General features: G+C 36.9%; 1 protein-coding gene across 1 annotated transcript in view; it reads right to left on the reverse strand.

The window, feature by feature from the left end:
* Positions 1-267: 267 nt before the first annotated feature.
* LOC113826730 (uncharacterized) overlaps positions 268-17,500 on the reverse strand; it is a gene marked incomplete at its 3' end in the record, with an annotated part of 18,825 nt that continues 1,592 nt past the window's right edge. Inside the window, 17 exon segments of the mRNA XM_070113750.1 lie at positions 268-441; positions 615-829; positions 1,145-1,247; positions 1,441-1,627; positions 1,833-1,976; positions 2,257-2,414; positions 2,665-2,906; positions 3,289-3,427; positions 3,810-3,879; positions 4,550-5,411; positions 6,067-6,186; positions 9,497-9,638; positions 9,816-9,986; positions 10,338-10,463; positions 11,639-11,754; positions 12,744-13,713; positions 13,945-14,113. Coding sequence (XP_069969851.1) covers positions 268-441; positions 615-829; positions 1,145-1,247; positions 1,441-1,627; positions 1,833-1,976; positions 2,257-2,414; positions 2,665-2,906; positions 3,289-3,427; positions 3,810-3,879; positions 4,550-5,411; positions 6,067-6,186; positions 9,497-9,638; positions 9,816-9,986; positions 10,338-10,463; positions 11,639-11,754; positions 12,744-13,713; positions 13,945-14,113 — 4,108 coding nt within the window.

The raw sequence follows: 17,500 nt of genomic DNA on the forward strand, positions 1-17,500 counted from the left end.
TATATATATATATACATATAAATATATATATACATATATCATTTTAATTTTCTATCTAGCCTAGAACACTAAAAAATACCCTTCTATCTTGCCACAAATCCTATAAAGAATACTTTTTCATTTGACCAAGAATCCCCCCCCAAAAAATTCCATCTAGCCTAGAAAACTAAAATAAATAGCTTTCTTTTTAGCCTATGACAACTCACTCAATATGCAAAAATCTCAACAACAGAATAGTTTATGCTTAACAGATTAGCTGATACACACCTGTAATCTCCTGGGTGTCTCCGCTTCCCATAGGGCTGAGGACCCTCAAAGTAAGGTCTATCTGCTGGGTGTGGCGGCCTCTCACCTGGTGGGAGGTTGTCCAGAGGCCCACCAGGAGCTCTGTAGCCTGGCAACATCATGCCAGAGCCTCCCAGGCCAGGAAGTGGAGGAGGCCTAAAGAAGTTAGAGATTGTGAGTTAAAAAAAAATAAAATAAAAAGGATGAAGCAAAAATAGAAAAGATAGGAAATAAAAACATCAAGGGAAAGACTAAACTCAAGAAAAAGGGCTTTTTCTATCATATATATCTATATCATAAAAGTAGAAACAAACTCTTTGGGTGCTAACCGTGTGAACTTGGGTGGCAGGACCCCAGGCATGACAGGTGGTGGAAGGTTAGAATGGGGCATATCTGTTGGTGGGGGAAGGCCGGAGGGAGGCATGCTCCCCGGGGCAGATGGTGGTGGCTGACTCAGGTCCGGCATCCTCCCCAGAGGTGGCAAGCCTGGACGCCGGTGCAGGTGGTCTATGCTAACCTGGAATGGCATCTTGAACTCTTCCGTCTAAAGGAAGGGGAAAAGGAGAATGTATATTTTCACTGACTTTTGGGCAAGTTGGAAGTTCATATCTACCTGTAGATTAGTTGCACAAATACAAATTCCCAACACATGGAAAGACAACAAAAAGGAAAGGTGACACTACATTCCAACCCCATATTCATGGGATTGTTCTTCAGTAGAGATGTACCTTTTTTGTTCAACACAAACACCACAAAGTTTAATGTTAAATAGAGTTTTGTCTCATATTCTCACTGAATTTTCTTTCAGGCCAAAAAATACTGCATAACTGACTAATCATCTCAAGACCTATTGCCTTACCTTACTGTCCTTGAGGTGGTCTGGGTAACCATTGGAGACAAGCTCGTCATACTGGTGGTAAGCTGCATCCTGATGCCAACGATTCTCGTCTGACTTGCCATATCTGTAATGTGAAGAGTTCCATAAACTTTATGGCTCTGTAACTATCAATAAAAATTCATAAAACCAATTCTCATTAAACATCCATAAAACTAATCAAACTAACTTCTTTCTCAAAAATCCAATTACATCAATTATAAAAAGTCCCTTAAACCAACGAATAAGCTCACAATAAAAGAAAGTATCAAGATCCTTACCCATATCCCCCTATCTGGACATTCAATTCCCAGGATGGAGGAACTTTGTGACAGTCAGCAGCGGCATTGTCCAGCTGTTCTACTGATGCTCCTCCACCCTGAACTACTTCCTGGGCTGTTGGCAGAGCTTGATTGGGGTCTGAGTAACCGTAGCCATATCCCTCCATTGGGGTGTAGGTGATGGCACCTGAAGAAAGAGGAAAGGGAGACTGTCAAAACTGTGGAAGATGACTGACAGTACTGAGGAAGTCAATGAATAAAACAAAGTTGATAAAATTATTATTATTCAGATGATCCTAATAATATTTGTAGTAATGATGGTTATGACAGGGGAAACACCACCAATTATTAAAACAACAATACCACACCAAATTTTGAAAGAGAACCCATACCATCAGCAGCAAAGTACGGAACTGGGAACTGCTGGTTAGGCTGCGCTTCAGGCACTTGCAAAGCTTGGGGATTGGCTTCTGCTGTTGTTACTTCACTCCCTATTGTAGCTGCCTCTTCATTTACATTTGCACTGGTCTTACCATCTGAAGAAAGATTAAAATTTGAACAAAAATTAGTTTCTGACAATCATCTATTTGAGATCTGGAAAGCAGACTTTTTGCGTGTTACTTCTTACAATGTGCAGTGATAGTGTTACAGATTCTGATCTCCATTAAAATTACAATAGGAAAAAAGGCTCTTCGAAAACAGGCTTCAAGTTCAGAACTTCAAATTCTCTGCAGTCATATTTCCCATGTAATAACTACAAGAATCTAAAAAGGCCAAGTCATATTCTTCTAAATGACAAGAAAACTGATTCATTACCTGCACCATCAGATGCATTTTCTCCAGAAGTGGTATCCTTTCCCTCACTTTTTATTGTGTCCCTTTCTTTCTTCTCCTCTTCCTCCTTTGCTTTCTTGGCAAGCTCTTCATCTACCAAGGCTTTTAGTTCCTCCATCTCCATTTGTGCCATTTTCAGTCTAAAGAATAATGTGTATAAAAAAAACTTGAGTGGGATTAAGCATAAGGCAGTGGCATGACTTATGTTCAATTATTATGCTTCACTGAAGGATTAGTATATAAGCTTAATATAAAGAAGAATCTGACAGCTTGATACTCCCCAAAACTCATCTAACAAGCTGCATAAATAATTATATTTACTTTTAAATACAAAAGAAGAAGCTGTTAAAAAACACTCCTATCATCTTGACAAAACTTCAGATCACTTACTCCTTAATGTCTCCGTGCTCTCTCAGGAACTCCACCCTCTTGAAAGCAAACCAGTACTTGGAGTGGACTGATAGCTCCTTTGATGCCAGGGCCAACATCACCGATGCTAGCACACCTTGGCAGTCCAAAGGCTGGCGCTGGTAACAAATATCAAATACGTGGTGGTAAACGTGTACATTGCCTCGATCCTTCTTCAGGGCCTTACGAAGCACCACCAGTGCTCGGTCCGCCTCCAAGAGGATCTGAAAAGGTAACAGGTAGGACTGATCCTTTCTGCCTTATTTCTTATTATATCTTGCCTTATTTCTAAATCTGACAGACTGATCTTATACCACTATATTGGTTTATACAAAACAAAGCCATGAAAAGTATTCCATTAGTATATCAGCCATGAAATGAAATATTTTAAAATTTATCTAAACATGATAGCACAATTGCAATTATTTTTCCCCTAGACTTTGCATCTACCAAGAATTATCAAAACTTTTCCTAGGACAGGCTACATGCATATGCACAAAATCTGAAAACCCTGACTATAGTACAGCAATAAAGAGGAAGTAAAATTAGTCAAATAAAAAGAGCAACAAATATCATCACATTTTCCTCTGCATCTAGCCTACTCACCTTGAACAGGAACCGTGCATATCTAATGGCGAGCCAAGACCTAAGGCGAGGCTCAGTGACAACCTGAGACGCTTCAGCATACAACTCTTCAACGCGCTGGTAACTTTGAGCTCTGCGTTCAAGTTCTATCAGCTGCATTCTGCAAAATCAAAGAAAATTAATCTGTGCTAGCTCTCTATTTATTACAGAAAAAAAGTGCACATAACATACTCAAATTACACACACACACACACACACAAACACACACACACACACAAAAGATAGGAATGCATTACAATTTTGTCACTATTTAATTTTTTTTCCAAAGCTGGAACTTTATTATTAACCAGTGCAAAAAACAGCATTAAAAAACAAACTACAAATCGACCATCATAAACACCAACAGCATCTGACAGATTGTGGAACACATCCAAGAAAAGCTACATAATAACAACCAAATACTCACAAGCCTAGTCATCATCCTCAATTATATATTTGACACAGTCTACGACATAATTACGCCTTTATCTTCTTACACTTACCGAGCTTTCAGTAGAGTGGGATGCTTGGCAACAACTGTACTAAGCAGCTCTCGTGCTGTATCCAAATTACCTGAAATGGTTCATAATCAAATTCTATTCCACAAAGGTCATTCATTGGAACTAAACTTAAAAATTGATTATTGAAATTATATAGTCAGATAATGTCCCAGAAATTGTTTAAACTTAATCAAAATGTAAGAATATAATACTCTTTGTATTATATTATGACTTTTCCCATTTCCACTCAATGTCAAATATATATAACAATTATATCCTCAAATATACTAAGTCTATATATATATCCTACTAAAGAATAATAATCATTTTTCCTTTTCCTTTTCTTGCCCTTCTTACATATCTTTAAAGATAGATAGATATAAGATATACATTATGTGCATGTACTTGGGACGTGAAATTAATCTTCATTAATAAATGAAAAAAAATACATATTATCAAAAAAATATTCAGACTGTCTTCATACACAGCCTTTAATTACAATAGAAAAAAAAATTAGCTAGCCAAAAATACTACTACTTAACCAAATATTTTAACTGAAAAGACAATTGTAACATCACAGTCAGAGAGACTGGTATTCATCAAAATCATTTCAGCATTATGAGACCTCCATTGAGGTACAAAAAAGAAAATAAAGGGAGAGAGAGGATAAAAGATATGTACATACAAACTTCCTACCGCAGATGACCCTGGTCTGGAGAGAGGTCCAGGGTCACTTTCTTTACCTTGTGTTTCCTCAAATTCTGCCCATTGCATGAGAAGGCGGGGTTTACTGGGGCAATGTATCCACGCACCACGACGGTATGTGTGCCTCACGTCCTCCCAGCTCACCCCAACCTTTATCCACGCGGGGGTGAGCGGGGGACATCTCAACACTCTTTCAGCCATACTTATATTAACACTGAGTTTGTCTTTGAGCTGTTTGTAAGTCTGGGGCTCTGTTTCTACTATTTTTTTCCTCTGTTCATTGCCTGTCTGGTCATTCTGGCTGGCAGAGTCCATTTCTGAGATACAGTTTGAGAGCACATGGACCTCACACACTTTGGCGTCTTTATCACAGTTACACTGGTCACTATTCCCAACTGAGGAGTCGTCCCTTGTACTTTCATTCTGTGCATTGGCAACAGAGCCCCGGTTACCTGAATCATCTCTATCTTTAACATCTTTAACATCAACTACACTCTCATCATTTACCTGACTATTCTCATCAGACTTATCATCACAATTTTTTCTCTTAGCTATGCACTCAGAAGCTATGGCAGAGTTCTCACTACTTTCACCACCTCCTTCCTCAGCCTCTGCCTTTTCTGCTTCCTTCTTATCACCACTTGCATCACTCACTTCTTTCTCTTTCTTTTCGCTTTGTTCACTGTGTACTGCATCCATGATGTCTTGCACATGCTTCTCCATGTACGAAGCATAGCGGCACCACATGTCTTCATATAGGGCACAGGCTACAAGAGCACGTTCAAAGAGTGGAATTATTCGAACAGGGTCTCCTACCCCAATTTCAAAGTCTAAATATTCATTCCAGTTCTTGAGTTGTTTCTTATCTAGAGGTTTCACATGAAAATAAGGTCTTTTTATCTGGAAGATGAGAAGAAATTGTAAGCAACACAAAATGTCAAAAAGAGAATGCTAAATACTTACCTAACAACAGCAGTGTCAGATTTTTTTGGCCTACCTTCTCATGTGCAATTAATAGGAGTGGCAGGGGGCAAGCTAGCCATAAATTGTGGAACAGTACTATTACCACTTCATCAAAACCATTCTTTGTTTTACATTACTGAATATGCTGCTCATTTTTTTTGGCTCTGAGAGGAGCAATGTGAGGAGCTCAATTCAAATTTTTTCCCATAAAATGCACATTAATAAGGCTTACTATATCATACTTCATCCCATTTATATCTGGCATTTACAAAGTTAAAACCTGTATCTTAGGTATATGCTCTCTTTTAGAAATCATACAATTATATTATCCTTTTTACTTAAAATTCCAACTCATACTGAGAAGTCGGTAATGATTTCAAGTAGAAATTAACATAGAGAGCTCAAAGGAAAAAAAAATGAATACCATTTTCTCCTGACAAATCAGCCCTTTTAAAAAGTAGATATCAAACAGAACTACTTTCCTTTTGTAAAACAGTATACTTGTAATCAAAACATCAAAAACAGAAGTAGAATACCCAGAGAATACCCCTTTTCATTTAAAGCAAAAGGGTCACCTCACCAAAATACTGACCCTTTCCTCAAACTTCCATCTCTTGTCAACCTCCTCCTCATTGTGTTCATGAGCCTTAATGTAAGAAGCCACTAGTTTCTCCTTCATGCGAGATGTGAGCTTGTCTTCGGGCTGAGGAGTCTGTTGAAGGAAGACATAGTTAGCAGCTGATGATAAAGTTCTTTAATTCCATGCTTTTATTCCCATCATAAAAAATTAGGGGATAAGGAGAGAAAAGTGGATAAGTGACATTATCAATAATATATCCAACTGAAAGACCTATTCCATCTAAAGGACTCCATTTCATGGACTATATAAATGTACACAAAGGTGCTGTACTACATCATCATCATCATCATCATCATCATCATCAAGGAGAAGGAGGAGAAGGAGAAGAAGGAGAAGAAGGAGAAGAAGAATGAGAATGAGAAAAAGGAGAAGGAAAAGGAGAAGAAGGAGAAGAAGAAGGAGAAGGAGAATCATCATCATCATCATCATTATCATTATCATCATCATCATTATCATAAATATCATCAATATCAATAGCAATAATAATATTAATATTAAGATAAATAATAATAATAATAATAATAATAATAATAATAATAATAATAACAATAATAATAATGTAAACAAAGGTGCTGTATGTCGTCGTCATCATCATCATCATCATCATCATCATCATCATCATCATCAAGAAGGTGGAGAAGGAGAAGGAGGAGAAGGAGACGGAGACGAAGGAGAAGGAGAAGGAGACGAAGGAGATGAAGGAGAAGGAGAAGGAGAAGAAGGAGCAGGAGAAGAAGAAGAAGGAAAAGGAGAAGGAGAAGAAGGAGAAGGAGAAGAAGGAGAAGGATAAAGAGAAGAAAGAGAAGAAGGAGAAGAAGGAAGAGAAGGAGGAGGAGGAGGAGGAGGAGGAGGAGAAGGAGGAGAAGAAGGAGAAGGAGAAGGAGAAGAAGGAAAAGGAGAAGAAGGAGAAGGAGAAGGAGACAAAGGAGAAGGAGAAGGAGACAAAGGAGAAGGAGAAGGAGAAGACGAAGAAGGAAAAGGAGAAGAAGAAGGAAAAGGAGAAGGAGAAGGAGAAGAAGGAGAAAGAGAAGAAGGAGAAGGAGAAGGAGAAGAAGAAGAAGGAAAAGGAGAAGAAGGAAAAGAAGAAGGAGAAGGAGGAGAAGAAGGAGAAGGAGGAGAAGATGAAGAATGAGAAAAAGGAGAAGGAAAAGGAGAAGAAGAAGCAGGAAAAGGAGAAGGAGAAGAAGGAGAAGAAGAAGGAGAAGAAGAAGTAGAAGGAGAAGGAGAAGGAGAATCATCATCATCACCATCATTATCAGCAATATCATCAATATCAATAGCAATAATAATACTAATATTAATAATATTAATAATAATAATAATAATAATAATAATAACAATAACAATAATAATAATAACAACAATAACAATAACAATCATCATCATCATCATCATAATAATAATCATAATAATAATCATCATTATCATCATCTTTATCCTTATTTTTATCATTATCATCATTATCATTATAATTACCATCATCATCATCATCATCATCATTAATACTACTACTACTACTACTCATCATCATCATCATCATCATCATCATCATCATCATCATCATCATCATCATTATCATTATCATCATCATCATCATCATCATCATCATAATAACAATAATAATAATAACAATAATAATAATAACAATAATAATGATAACAATAATAATGATAACAATAATAATGATAACAATAATAATGATAACAATAATAATGATAACAATAAAAATAATAATAATAATAATAACAACAACAACATGAAGGATAAGGAGAAGAAGAAGAAGAAGAAGAAGAAGAAGAAGAAGAAGTAGAAGTAAAAGAAAAAGAAGAAGAAGAATGAGGATTAGGTAGACCTGCAAAATAAATAACAAAAAGTAACAGTAATGATAGTATTCAAAATCTAAACTAATTTCAAGGAACAGCATAAACAGGTGAACTCAGGTAAGCCTGGAACTGAATCCTTGGTGATTAAAAGCTTGTAAAAAAAATATATATATATATAAATAATGAATGAGCATTACTATCTTCAGTGTACAAGAGGTGTATCTGACCAGTTTCAATTATACATTCATAAAAAATATATATATTTCTGATGTAAATAAAATCAAAACCAGCCAACTCTATCTTATTGTGAGAAAATATTAATTTTGCATTGTCAGAATGAACAACTAAAAGCTTGTGAAGCAATCTATAAGAAAACAAAATAAAGAAAGAAAAATCACAAAGACCATTGCATGTACAATTGTCTGAACTGTTTTCTATAGATAGTAGACACGTCAACTCTGTGATTGTTTCCATTCTCATCCTACAACTTAAACATATTCAGGTGTGCAGCTTGTAGGCCAGGTGCAAATGAACACCCATGTACAGTGACAACTCTATGCCTCCACTTAGCTATGTACCTTAGTCTTTATATTTTTTTTTGACATTTTCCAATGACTATTTTTGTTATCCGGATTGCTCAATCCAGATGGTAATAGGCTGTTTTCCTTGCACAGATTCCACATAACCTCTCTAGATATACTATAACTCAGTGCAAGAATAACAACATTATATAACATATTGTTACTTGTCTTTTTCTTCTTCTCTATTTTATAATACAACCTGCATCACCAGTCATGGCAGGCAGATATAGGATCCTGAGTATTTTATTTTTTTGCACCTTTTAATTTGTTAAAAATCTAATTTTCTAGACATAAAATTGCCAATTTGGCTTGAAATATTTTCAATCAAAAATAAAAACCATAACAAAACCCGGATTTGGTAATTTATTGGTTAGGAAACCTCAAGATACAGCCTACCTCCCTAATTCCCAGTTACCCACATACCCCATAATCTTCCAGTACATGTTATTTGTAACCAATGGTGTGTATTTAGTTATCACTGCATTAAATCTATATATATCCACTGCAATAACATTCATGAATAAAATTCCATACATGGTGAACTAATGCTCATTATGAGGTTTACTTGAAATATTTCAAGCTGCAGCCTGAGAATGTAAACAATCAGAGTTGCCAGTTCTATTGTCCCTTAAATGCCGGTGTACCAGGTATATGTGGAGGCATCTGTACCTGGCATCAAAGGGTTAAATCTGTTAATTTCCCTTTCATTTTCTCTAATATTACAAGTGAAATGTATTTTGGGAGACTTTCTAACATAAATAAAATTAGCATATCATTTTGATTAAGAGATTTTCACTTAATAAAGCAGGGAACATCCAAAAAAAAATATGGTTTACAACATAAAAATAGCTCTTTCTCTCAAAAAAAGCAAGCAAGCATACTGAAGTTTTTGGAAATCAATATACAAAGTTATTGAATTTTCAATCCACAGTCAGACACTTGACGATTACTCCCCTCACTGAAAAAGAAATATTGTACCTTGTGAACAGACTTTGGAGGCACCATGGAGCATGGTGTGTACTTGATCTTGAGTTCCTCACATGTCTCTTTCCGTAGCTTTTGGTACTCTTCCACAGAGAGAAGGTTACGAGGATGGTGGTCCCTTATTATGGCGAGGAAACTGAAGGGGGTAGTTAATACTTTACCCTTATAGAGTAATATTAGGCTATGTATATTTGATAATTATCATTGAAACATGTACTTCATATCTCTTTTACAGTAAAAAGATGAGAGTTCAACCTATAAATTAGACAGCTTTCTAAGCATAAATAACCCCCATTTTTGGCTAATCACTTACTGGTCCCAGTGTTTATTGTACAGCTTCGTTGGTGTAGACAGAAGTCTCTTGTACAATCCCATGACTTGAACAAGGTCTCCTGTGTCATGTTGTTCATAGTTTATACAAGTTTCCCAAAGAGGAGAACTGTGCCATCCTCTCCCTGCCGAGTCTAGACCATACTCGTACAACCTGCAAACAGTGTTAATATCATTATACAAAGTTCATGACATATGGAGAAACAAATGGAAGTTTGGAAAAGACTGAGAGGCAAATCAAAATGCTTGATAAAAATAATAACTTATGTATTTTTATCAATTCATAACAAAGTCCAATATAAACAGGTGGTTGAAATAACATATACATGTTAAAAATAAAAAAGTCTTTACATGTCTGTACCCATTTCAGCTTCTACAATCGATTCTTATCTAATGTCATGAAAGGAACAGCATCACATTGCATCACCTAACAGTCATGGTGACAAAACCTACAAATACACTTTACAAAAAGAATACTGATATTCACTCCTTGAGTCATACTTACACTCGGATACACTGAGGCTCCAGCGACTTCCCTTTGCCATAGGAGATGAAATTCTCCACAAGTGGAACCCACAAGTCTGTGCAAAACGGCACACATTCACTTCCAATGAGAAGAATACCAAGAGATCTGTGGGTGAAAATTAAAACACAAAAGAAAAATAAAATACATATAGGTAAATAAGTTTTAAAAAATAAAGAAGAAAATAAAAGACAAATGTAGAAAATACAGAAGAGAAGACAAGAGAAGAAAAGTGAAGAGAAGAGAAGAGAAGAGAAGGGAAGAGAAAGGAAGGGAAGGGAAGGGAAGGGAAGGGAAGGGAAGAGAAGGGAGGGGAAGAGAAGAGAAGTGAAGAGAAGAGAAGTGAAGTAGAGAAGAGAAGGGAAGAGAAGGGAAGGGAAGAGAAGAGAAGTGAAGTGAAGAGCAGGGAAGAGAAGAGAAGAGAAGAGAAGAGAAGAGAAGAGAAGAGAAGAGAAGAGAAGTGAAGTGAAGTGAAGTGAAGTGAAGTGAAGTGAAGTGAAGTGAAGTAAAGTAAAGTAAAGTAAAGTAAAGTAAAGTAAAGTAAAGTAAAGTAAAGTAAAGTAAAGTAAAGTAAAGTAAAGTAAAGTAAAGTAAAGTAAAGTAAAGTAAAGTAAAGTAAAGTAAAGTAAAGTAAAGTAAAGTAAAGTAAAGTAAAGTAAAGTAAAGTAAAGTAAAGTAAAGTAAAGTGAAGTGAAGTGAAGTGAAGTGAAGTGAAGTGAAGAGAAGAGAAGAGAAGAGAAGAGAAGAGAAGAGAAAAGCAAAGTAATTAGGGAGGAGAAGACAAATAGCAGTATTTTTTTTTATAATTGTGAAATTCAAAGTAAGATTTTTAAAACAATTTAACTGTTAATCCTGGAATTTTCATTTTCATATTAACCTGTAAAAACATGAAAATCATAAAGCAAATTATCAGAGAAGGAAACAAATGGAGAATGAGGAGAAAAATTTTAAAACGCAATGTGGAAGAAAAGCAGAGAGAGAAAAAAAGAATTTAAATGAAAAGATGATAAGGGAGAGTAAAGGGGATTAAAGGAAGAAATTCAAGAAGAAAATGAAGAAAAAAATATACAGAAACACATAAAAAAACAAGAAAGGCAAAGAATAGGTAATGGGGAGAATATAGAAAAAGGAAACAAGGAAAATTAAAATGGAAAAAAGGACCCTAAAGCACACCAACAACAATAAAATGTCAAGCGGGAAAAGATCATATACATAAAACAAGAAAAAACAAAAAAATAAACACACAAAATTCAAAATCAAAGAGAAAAAAAAAAATCTCAAACCTTTCTGTATTTTTGTGCCTCATCTCCATGTCACTGATCTTCTTCCAATAGGCAAAGCAGTAAGGGTAGAGGGGCAGGAATCCCTCAAAAGCAGAACGGGCTGCTTCCAAGTTGTTCTGGAAGACAAAAAGAAAAAAAGAAAGAAAGAAAAAAAAAAAAAAACTATGTTGAAAAATAAGAGAGATCCTCTGAGTCTTGTGTTTATGTACATTTACATATGGATATGCATAAACATATACATTGTGTGCGTGTGTGCGTGCACGAGTATGTGATTGAGTGCATGAGTGTGTGCGCACATGAGTGAGTGATTGACTACATGAGTGTGTGCGTACATGTATGAGTCCGTGCGTGAGCAAGCGAGCGAGTGCGAGAGTGCATGCATGAGTGCACAATTGTGTAGATGCATGAGTGTGTATGTGCATGAGTGCGTACGTGCATGAGTGTGTACATGCACGAGTGCGTGGATGCGTAAGTGAGTGTGTGAATGCGTGTATGATTGCATGAGTGCATGTGAGTCAGTCAGTCAGTCAGTCAGTCAGTCAGTCAGTCAGTCAGACAGTCAGTGCATACATAAATGAAAGAGAGTGAGAGAGTGAGTGAGTGCAAACATAAATGAAAGAGAGTGAGTGAGTGAGTGAGTGCATGTGTGTATAGACTAATTAACCTTCATTTTCAACACATTTCTTGAATAGCAAGTCTTACTAGCCAAAACTGCAGACAAGGAAAAAGCATACTGATAATCTAATGCTCCTGCAGCTAATTATGCATTTACCCTATGTTGCACTTATATGTACACATCAGCAACTTACATCAACCTCATTTGCAGACAAGGAAAAAGCATACTGATAATCTAATGCTCTTGCAGCTAATTATGCATTTACCCTACGTTGCACTTATGTGTACACATCAGCACCTTACGTCAACCTCATTTGCAAGTGTCACACATGAGTGACTTCATTGTCTATGGGTTGAAATCTGATTAGTCCATTCACCATTTTTATGTATGAAAGGAGAGGGAGCACACAAAAATCTATGCATGCATATCACAAACTCGTCAATATAAATGCATTCCTCAACAAAACACACCTCTCTTGCTAACTCTTACCATGCTTTCCACGTGGTTGAGGAGGTATGTCCAACCATTGAAGTCGTAAGGATTCTCGCTCACAAACTGCCAGTACTGGTGAAGGATTGACCAAGCCGTCTCAATTTGTGCTTGTCTCTCCTCTGCTTTCTTTTCTTCCTCCTTTTTCTGGTTCTCCTCATCCTTCTTCTGTTCCTCATCCGTTTTATACGCAACTGTGATTTTAGCTACTTGAGAAGCAGATAGAATTTCTGTCCCTTCTTCCTTCTCTCCTTCATTCTTACCTAACAGTTCATCATAATATCTTTCTGTTTCAAGTTCCAGTTTTGCTGGGTCAGGTTCAGTAACTTCTTGCGATCTTTCCAAAACAGTCTGAGATTCTGCATTCATGTCTTTAGATGCTGAGAAATTTGCTGGCTGTGCTGCTGTAGCTGCCTGAGGGGCATTAGATGAAGGGGTCACATTGTCATACTCTTCTTCACTGTCAACGGTCTCAAGCTGCAGTTCACCTTCAAATTTATTATTACCCTGTGGTGTGGTCTCTTCTCCCATTGGCAGCTTCTCCCTTCTACTGGCCTCCTGGTCTGACTTTCCATTCTCTCTACAGCTGCTGTTTCCAGAGCCCTCCTGAATTGGGCCAGATGCATTCTGAACTTCCCCAAAAGGTGCTGCACTTGCATTCATCTCTGGACCCTCACCACTCTCATTCACTTGGCTGCTACTAGCACTGCCATTCTTCCCCCCATTTTCTGTTTTGACAAAGGAGTGCTGTAGGTGGGGGATGCCACTAAGTATCATGGGAGGATCAGCTTTGATTACACCCTTTCCTTTCCCCCCCCTCCCTCCATGCTTGCCCCTTCTCCCTCTCCCCCAACTGCCTCTGGGATTGGGTGGGGGTGTTCTTTCATGGTTGTATGGGCTATCATGGCTGTCATAGTGGCCAGAGCTTCCCATGCCATCCCTGTAGCCAGGATCACACTGCCTGCTATTCCTGAAAGATTCAAACAGAGATGTTTTCGACTATCAAAAAGAAGAAAATGGATGATATGAAAAATAAGTGGAAGCAACAATAATAAAGAGGAAATTATTAAAAATCTAGAGTCTATATAACAGTTTGCATAATGGGTGTCCATAACAGCCTATAATCCTATTGTAAGCATGAAAACAAATCTCAAAAATTTGTCAGATAAATTTTCCAAAGTAAGGAAGTGACAAACATTACCAGTGTTGATCATTGTCATAATACAAGAGCCTTCTGTCTGACTGCTGGTGGTCATAGTCATAATATCCTCCTCTGTCTATGGATGGCTGGGAGTCAAAGGCTTCTCTTTGCTCAAAAAAGCGAGGAGATGCCCTTCTCCCATAGTTATAGTCCATTCTGTTATCATCATCTGTAAAGGGACAGAAATGATATCAGTTGTGTTATTCCAATAATACAATGGAGGTAAATCACCATTGGTAAACCTTATCAGTGAACATTTGTTAGCACTCACAACTTAAAGCAAAACACAATATTTGCAGAATTTAGTAAAAAATATTTATCTGTACATTCTTAGGTACAAATACTTTGGCAATAGTAGTATTCACTCTCCTCTTTTTACAATTTCCACAATTTCCTTAAAATTTTGTTTCATAATAGTACTTGGGCAAAATCAATATTGTTGGATATCCAGTGTAAATCACAGCTTATCTTCAGTAGATGTGAGCAGAAAACAAAATATATATTTCTTAATCAATGTAGATGTTCTGAAATAACCATGAAAATAAAAGCAACAATATATCATGCTACAATTTAGCTTTTAACCCATTACCAAAGGGTTAAAAATTTGGCAAGTGGCCATTAACCCACTTGCGACGGGTGTCACACATATGTGACGACCAAAATAAGGACCATGGACAATTGTCCCACCAGTGCAACATTAGACCGGAGCTTGCGCTCCAACTATGTCGCCTGAGGCAGGCAGTGCATGGGCAGGTTTCCTGACTAGCCCGCACACCGATTTTAATACCGCCCGGAAATGAAGATTATCGCTTTCCAAATGGACCATCAAGGGTGGGTTAACATGGGACTGTTGGCATGCATTGAGAATTTACAGGTAACATAAGGCACCTAAATCCATATGTTTTGATATCACTAAAAAAGAAAAAGAATGTTATCTTCACCTTAGGTGTTAATACCTAAAAGTTTCACTATCTAAACAATGCCACTACAAATGGAGAAAATCAATGAGCCAGCAATGCAGGAATGGATATGATGCATCACTAACCCTTACTCAATTCCAAGAGTACTCACTGTGTCTTTTGGAAGCAAACTTTAACAGTGCTATTTAGTGTTTCAGGGATAATACTGAATTCCCTAAAGTACAACAGGCCTAACCTTGTTCCAGCTCCACATACCTGACAGAAATCACCTCCCCACCCACAGCATATCTTTACCCTTCACAGAAAGGTACATCCAATTACATCTTTAAATGTATTGGCACTGAATATTGTAACAGAAGAAGCAGTCAGGTAGGATATGCAGCAAGGAAGTCGAAGGACAGTCCCTAGTTAGAGAAATGTGACAATCAATATGGGGTCTGAGGGTAACGACCCTGAGTTAGGAAAATTTTTCAAACATTTCAAAACATAATATAAAGTTCAATCATTTGTTTCTGCACACTGCTATGTGGCATCTTTTTTCTACCACTTTCCTTATCTAAATATGATTCTTGGCTCAGGTTTTTAATTTATTCCCTTTCTGTCACTACTGTAATTGCCTGCTACAAATCATTTCTAAATTATCAACCCCTAGAAAACCTTGGATCTGAAAGACTGCCCACAGGTTTGTTGGCTGGGTTGAAGTCACTATTTTTGATGAATTCCTTTGCACTGCTTACTGTAGTCAATACAAAACCTATTTGGACTCCACCTCCAAATCCCCATCCCATCACTGTGGCATTAAATAGTAACTTACTTTCTTCATTGCTGACATTATTTGATGTATCAGTGAGGGTAGTTTTTTTTTCTTTCTTTATATCTGTTATTAGATATCCCTTATCTTAGTGCAGTCATTATATATACATATAGCAAAGTATTAATTACATGTTGCACAACATTCTTATTAACAACTTGGAAAGGAAGTGTCATAGATAGGAAATTGTCTCAAATTTTGCCATTCTGTCCACAACAGGCAAAATGATATCATTTAAGTTTCCTACAGCCATGTAGTACACGGTAACATTTCCCTGTGATGGACAGAATTACTGAAAATAAGACTCTTTTCATCTATGGTATTACCTTCACAAGTTGATAATAAGAAAGTTGTAAAACAGGCAATACTTTGGTAAACACTTCATTTAAACCACTTACAAAGAAAAATAACAAGATCTTCACACATTTTACAGCATTGACAATTGAAAGAAGGAATAAGAATTGCAAGATTGGTTGGCTGTGTGAAACTAAAAAATTACCAGCAAAATATACCTTGTACTGTATGGCTTTGTTAAAGTGAAACTATTTTCCAAATCTCCTTTAATCACTGTCATCCTATGGTAAATTTGGAAATGAAGCCTAACACTGACTTCCAGATGAAAACTGTGTATTTTTAAAATCTCATGTCGTGTGCCAAACGAATCAAGCACCCATTTCCTTTCACAAACAAAGCCAAGTTTTTGAGTTTTACATTTTCTCTACTACCCTTATTATAGTACTAATGCACTCATCAACCACTAAGTCCTCAACTCTGTCATAAAATTTATTCATCAATCTAAGTTGCCGTGACTGGGCGTGATCAAGGGGAGGGTTGATGGTTCTGCCCCCTAATATTCTGTCAGAAAACTTTGTTTTCACCTCGGTATGCATGGCAAGATTGAGCCAAAACTACAAAGCACTGCAATCTCTTACCTCCGTTTGAGGCATTACCGTTCATGTCTGTAGATTATTTCTTGTGCCAATAACAACTTTTTGATCTCTATAAGATCATCATCTTCAATTTGTGCTAATTTAGTACATCCATACCATAAAGATTAGCCAAGTTACATTTTATCAGATGGCAAGTTCTGATTCTTCACCTTTTGTGTCAGGCATCATTTCCAATAAAGTATTTATTATCAAAAGTGATACATCCGCCATGGACCAAGTCCAAAACTAAGGTATCATGCTAGCCAAAAACCGGCCAATATGGATAACAAGGTAGTGGCTTACTTCTTGACGTTATTTCTTGTGCAAATGATTCGTTGTGGAGATCTGAGTACCATTTCCATCGACAATCTTGATTTGTTAGGCCCAATAACAGGGGAGGGCATGAAGTATGTCAGGGAAATTATGCGGTAAAACAGGTTTCAATAAGAAGAATAGGGAACAAAAATGCACAATACTTTTATTAAAATACTAAAAATTGGCTAATGAAACTCTTCAGACATGCTCACCATCTTTAAAAGTCTATGCACCAACCTAACCCAGCAATTTAAGTTGCCATAACTAAGCACTTTCTTTGGGCACTGCTGGAAGGGAGGGTTGATGGGGGGTTCTGCCCCCAACACCCCCTGGGACTCATTCTCTTCACCTCAGTATATATGGCAAGATAGAGCTACATTCATACTGTAAATAATAAACCAAATATATTTTTATATCAAAACACCAAACTGTCCATTTTTCCTTAGCTTCTCTATACTGCGTGGATCGCTTCGTTTCTAATCACTTTTTTTGCATTTGGGGCACTTGATGGGCTCAGATATCAAAATGCGATGGTTATTAGGATCTATTTCTTCTTAATTGCCACTTTATAGTCTTAAGAG

This window comes from Penaeus vannamei, chromosome 34 (assembly GCF_042767895.1).
Source record: "Penaeus vannamei isolate JL-2024 chromosome 34, ASM4276789v1, whole genome shotgun sequence".
Taxonomy (NCBI): Eukaryota; Metazoa; Arthropoda; class Malacostraca; order Decapoda; family Penaeidae; genus Penaeus; species Penaeus vannamei.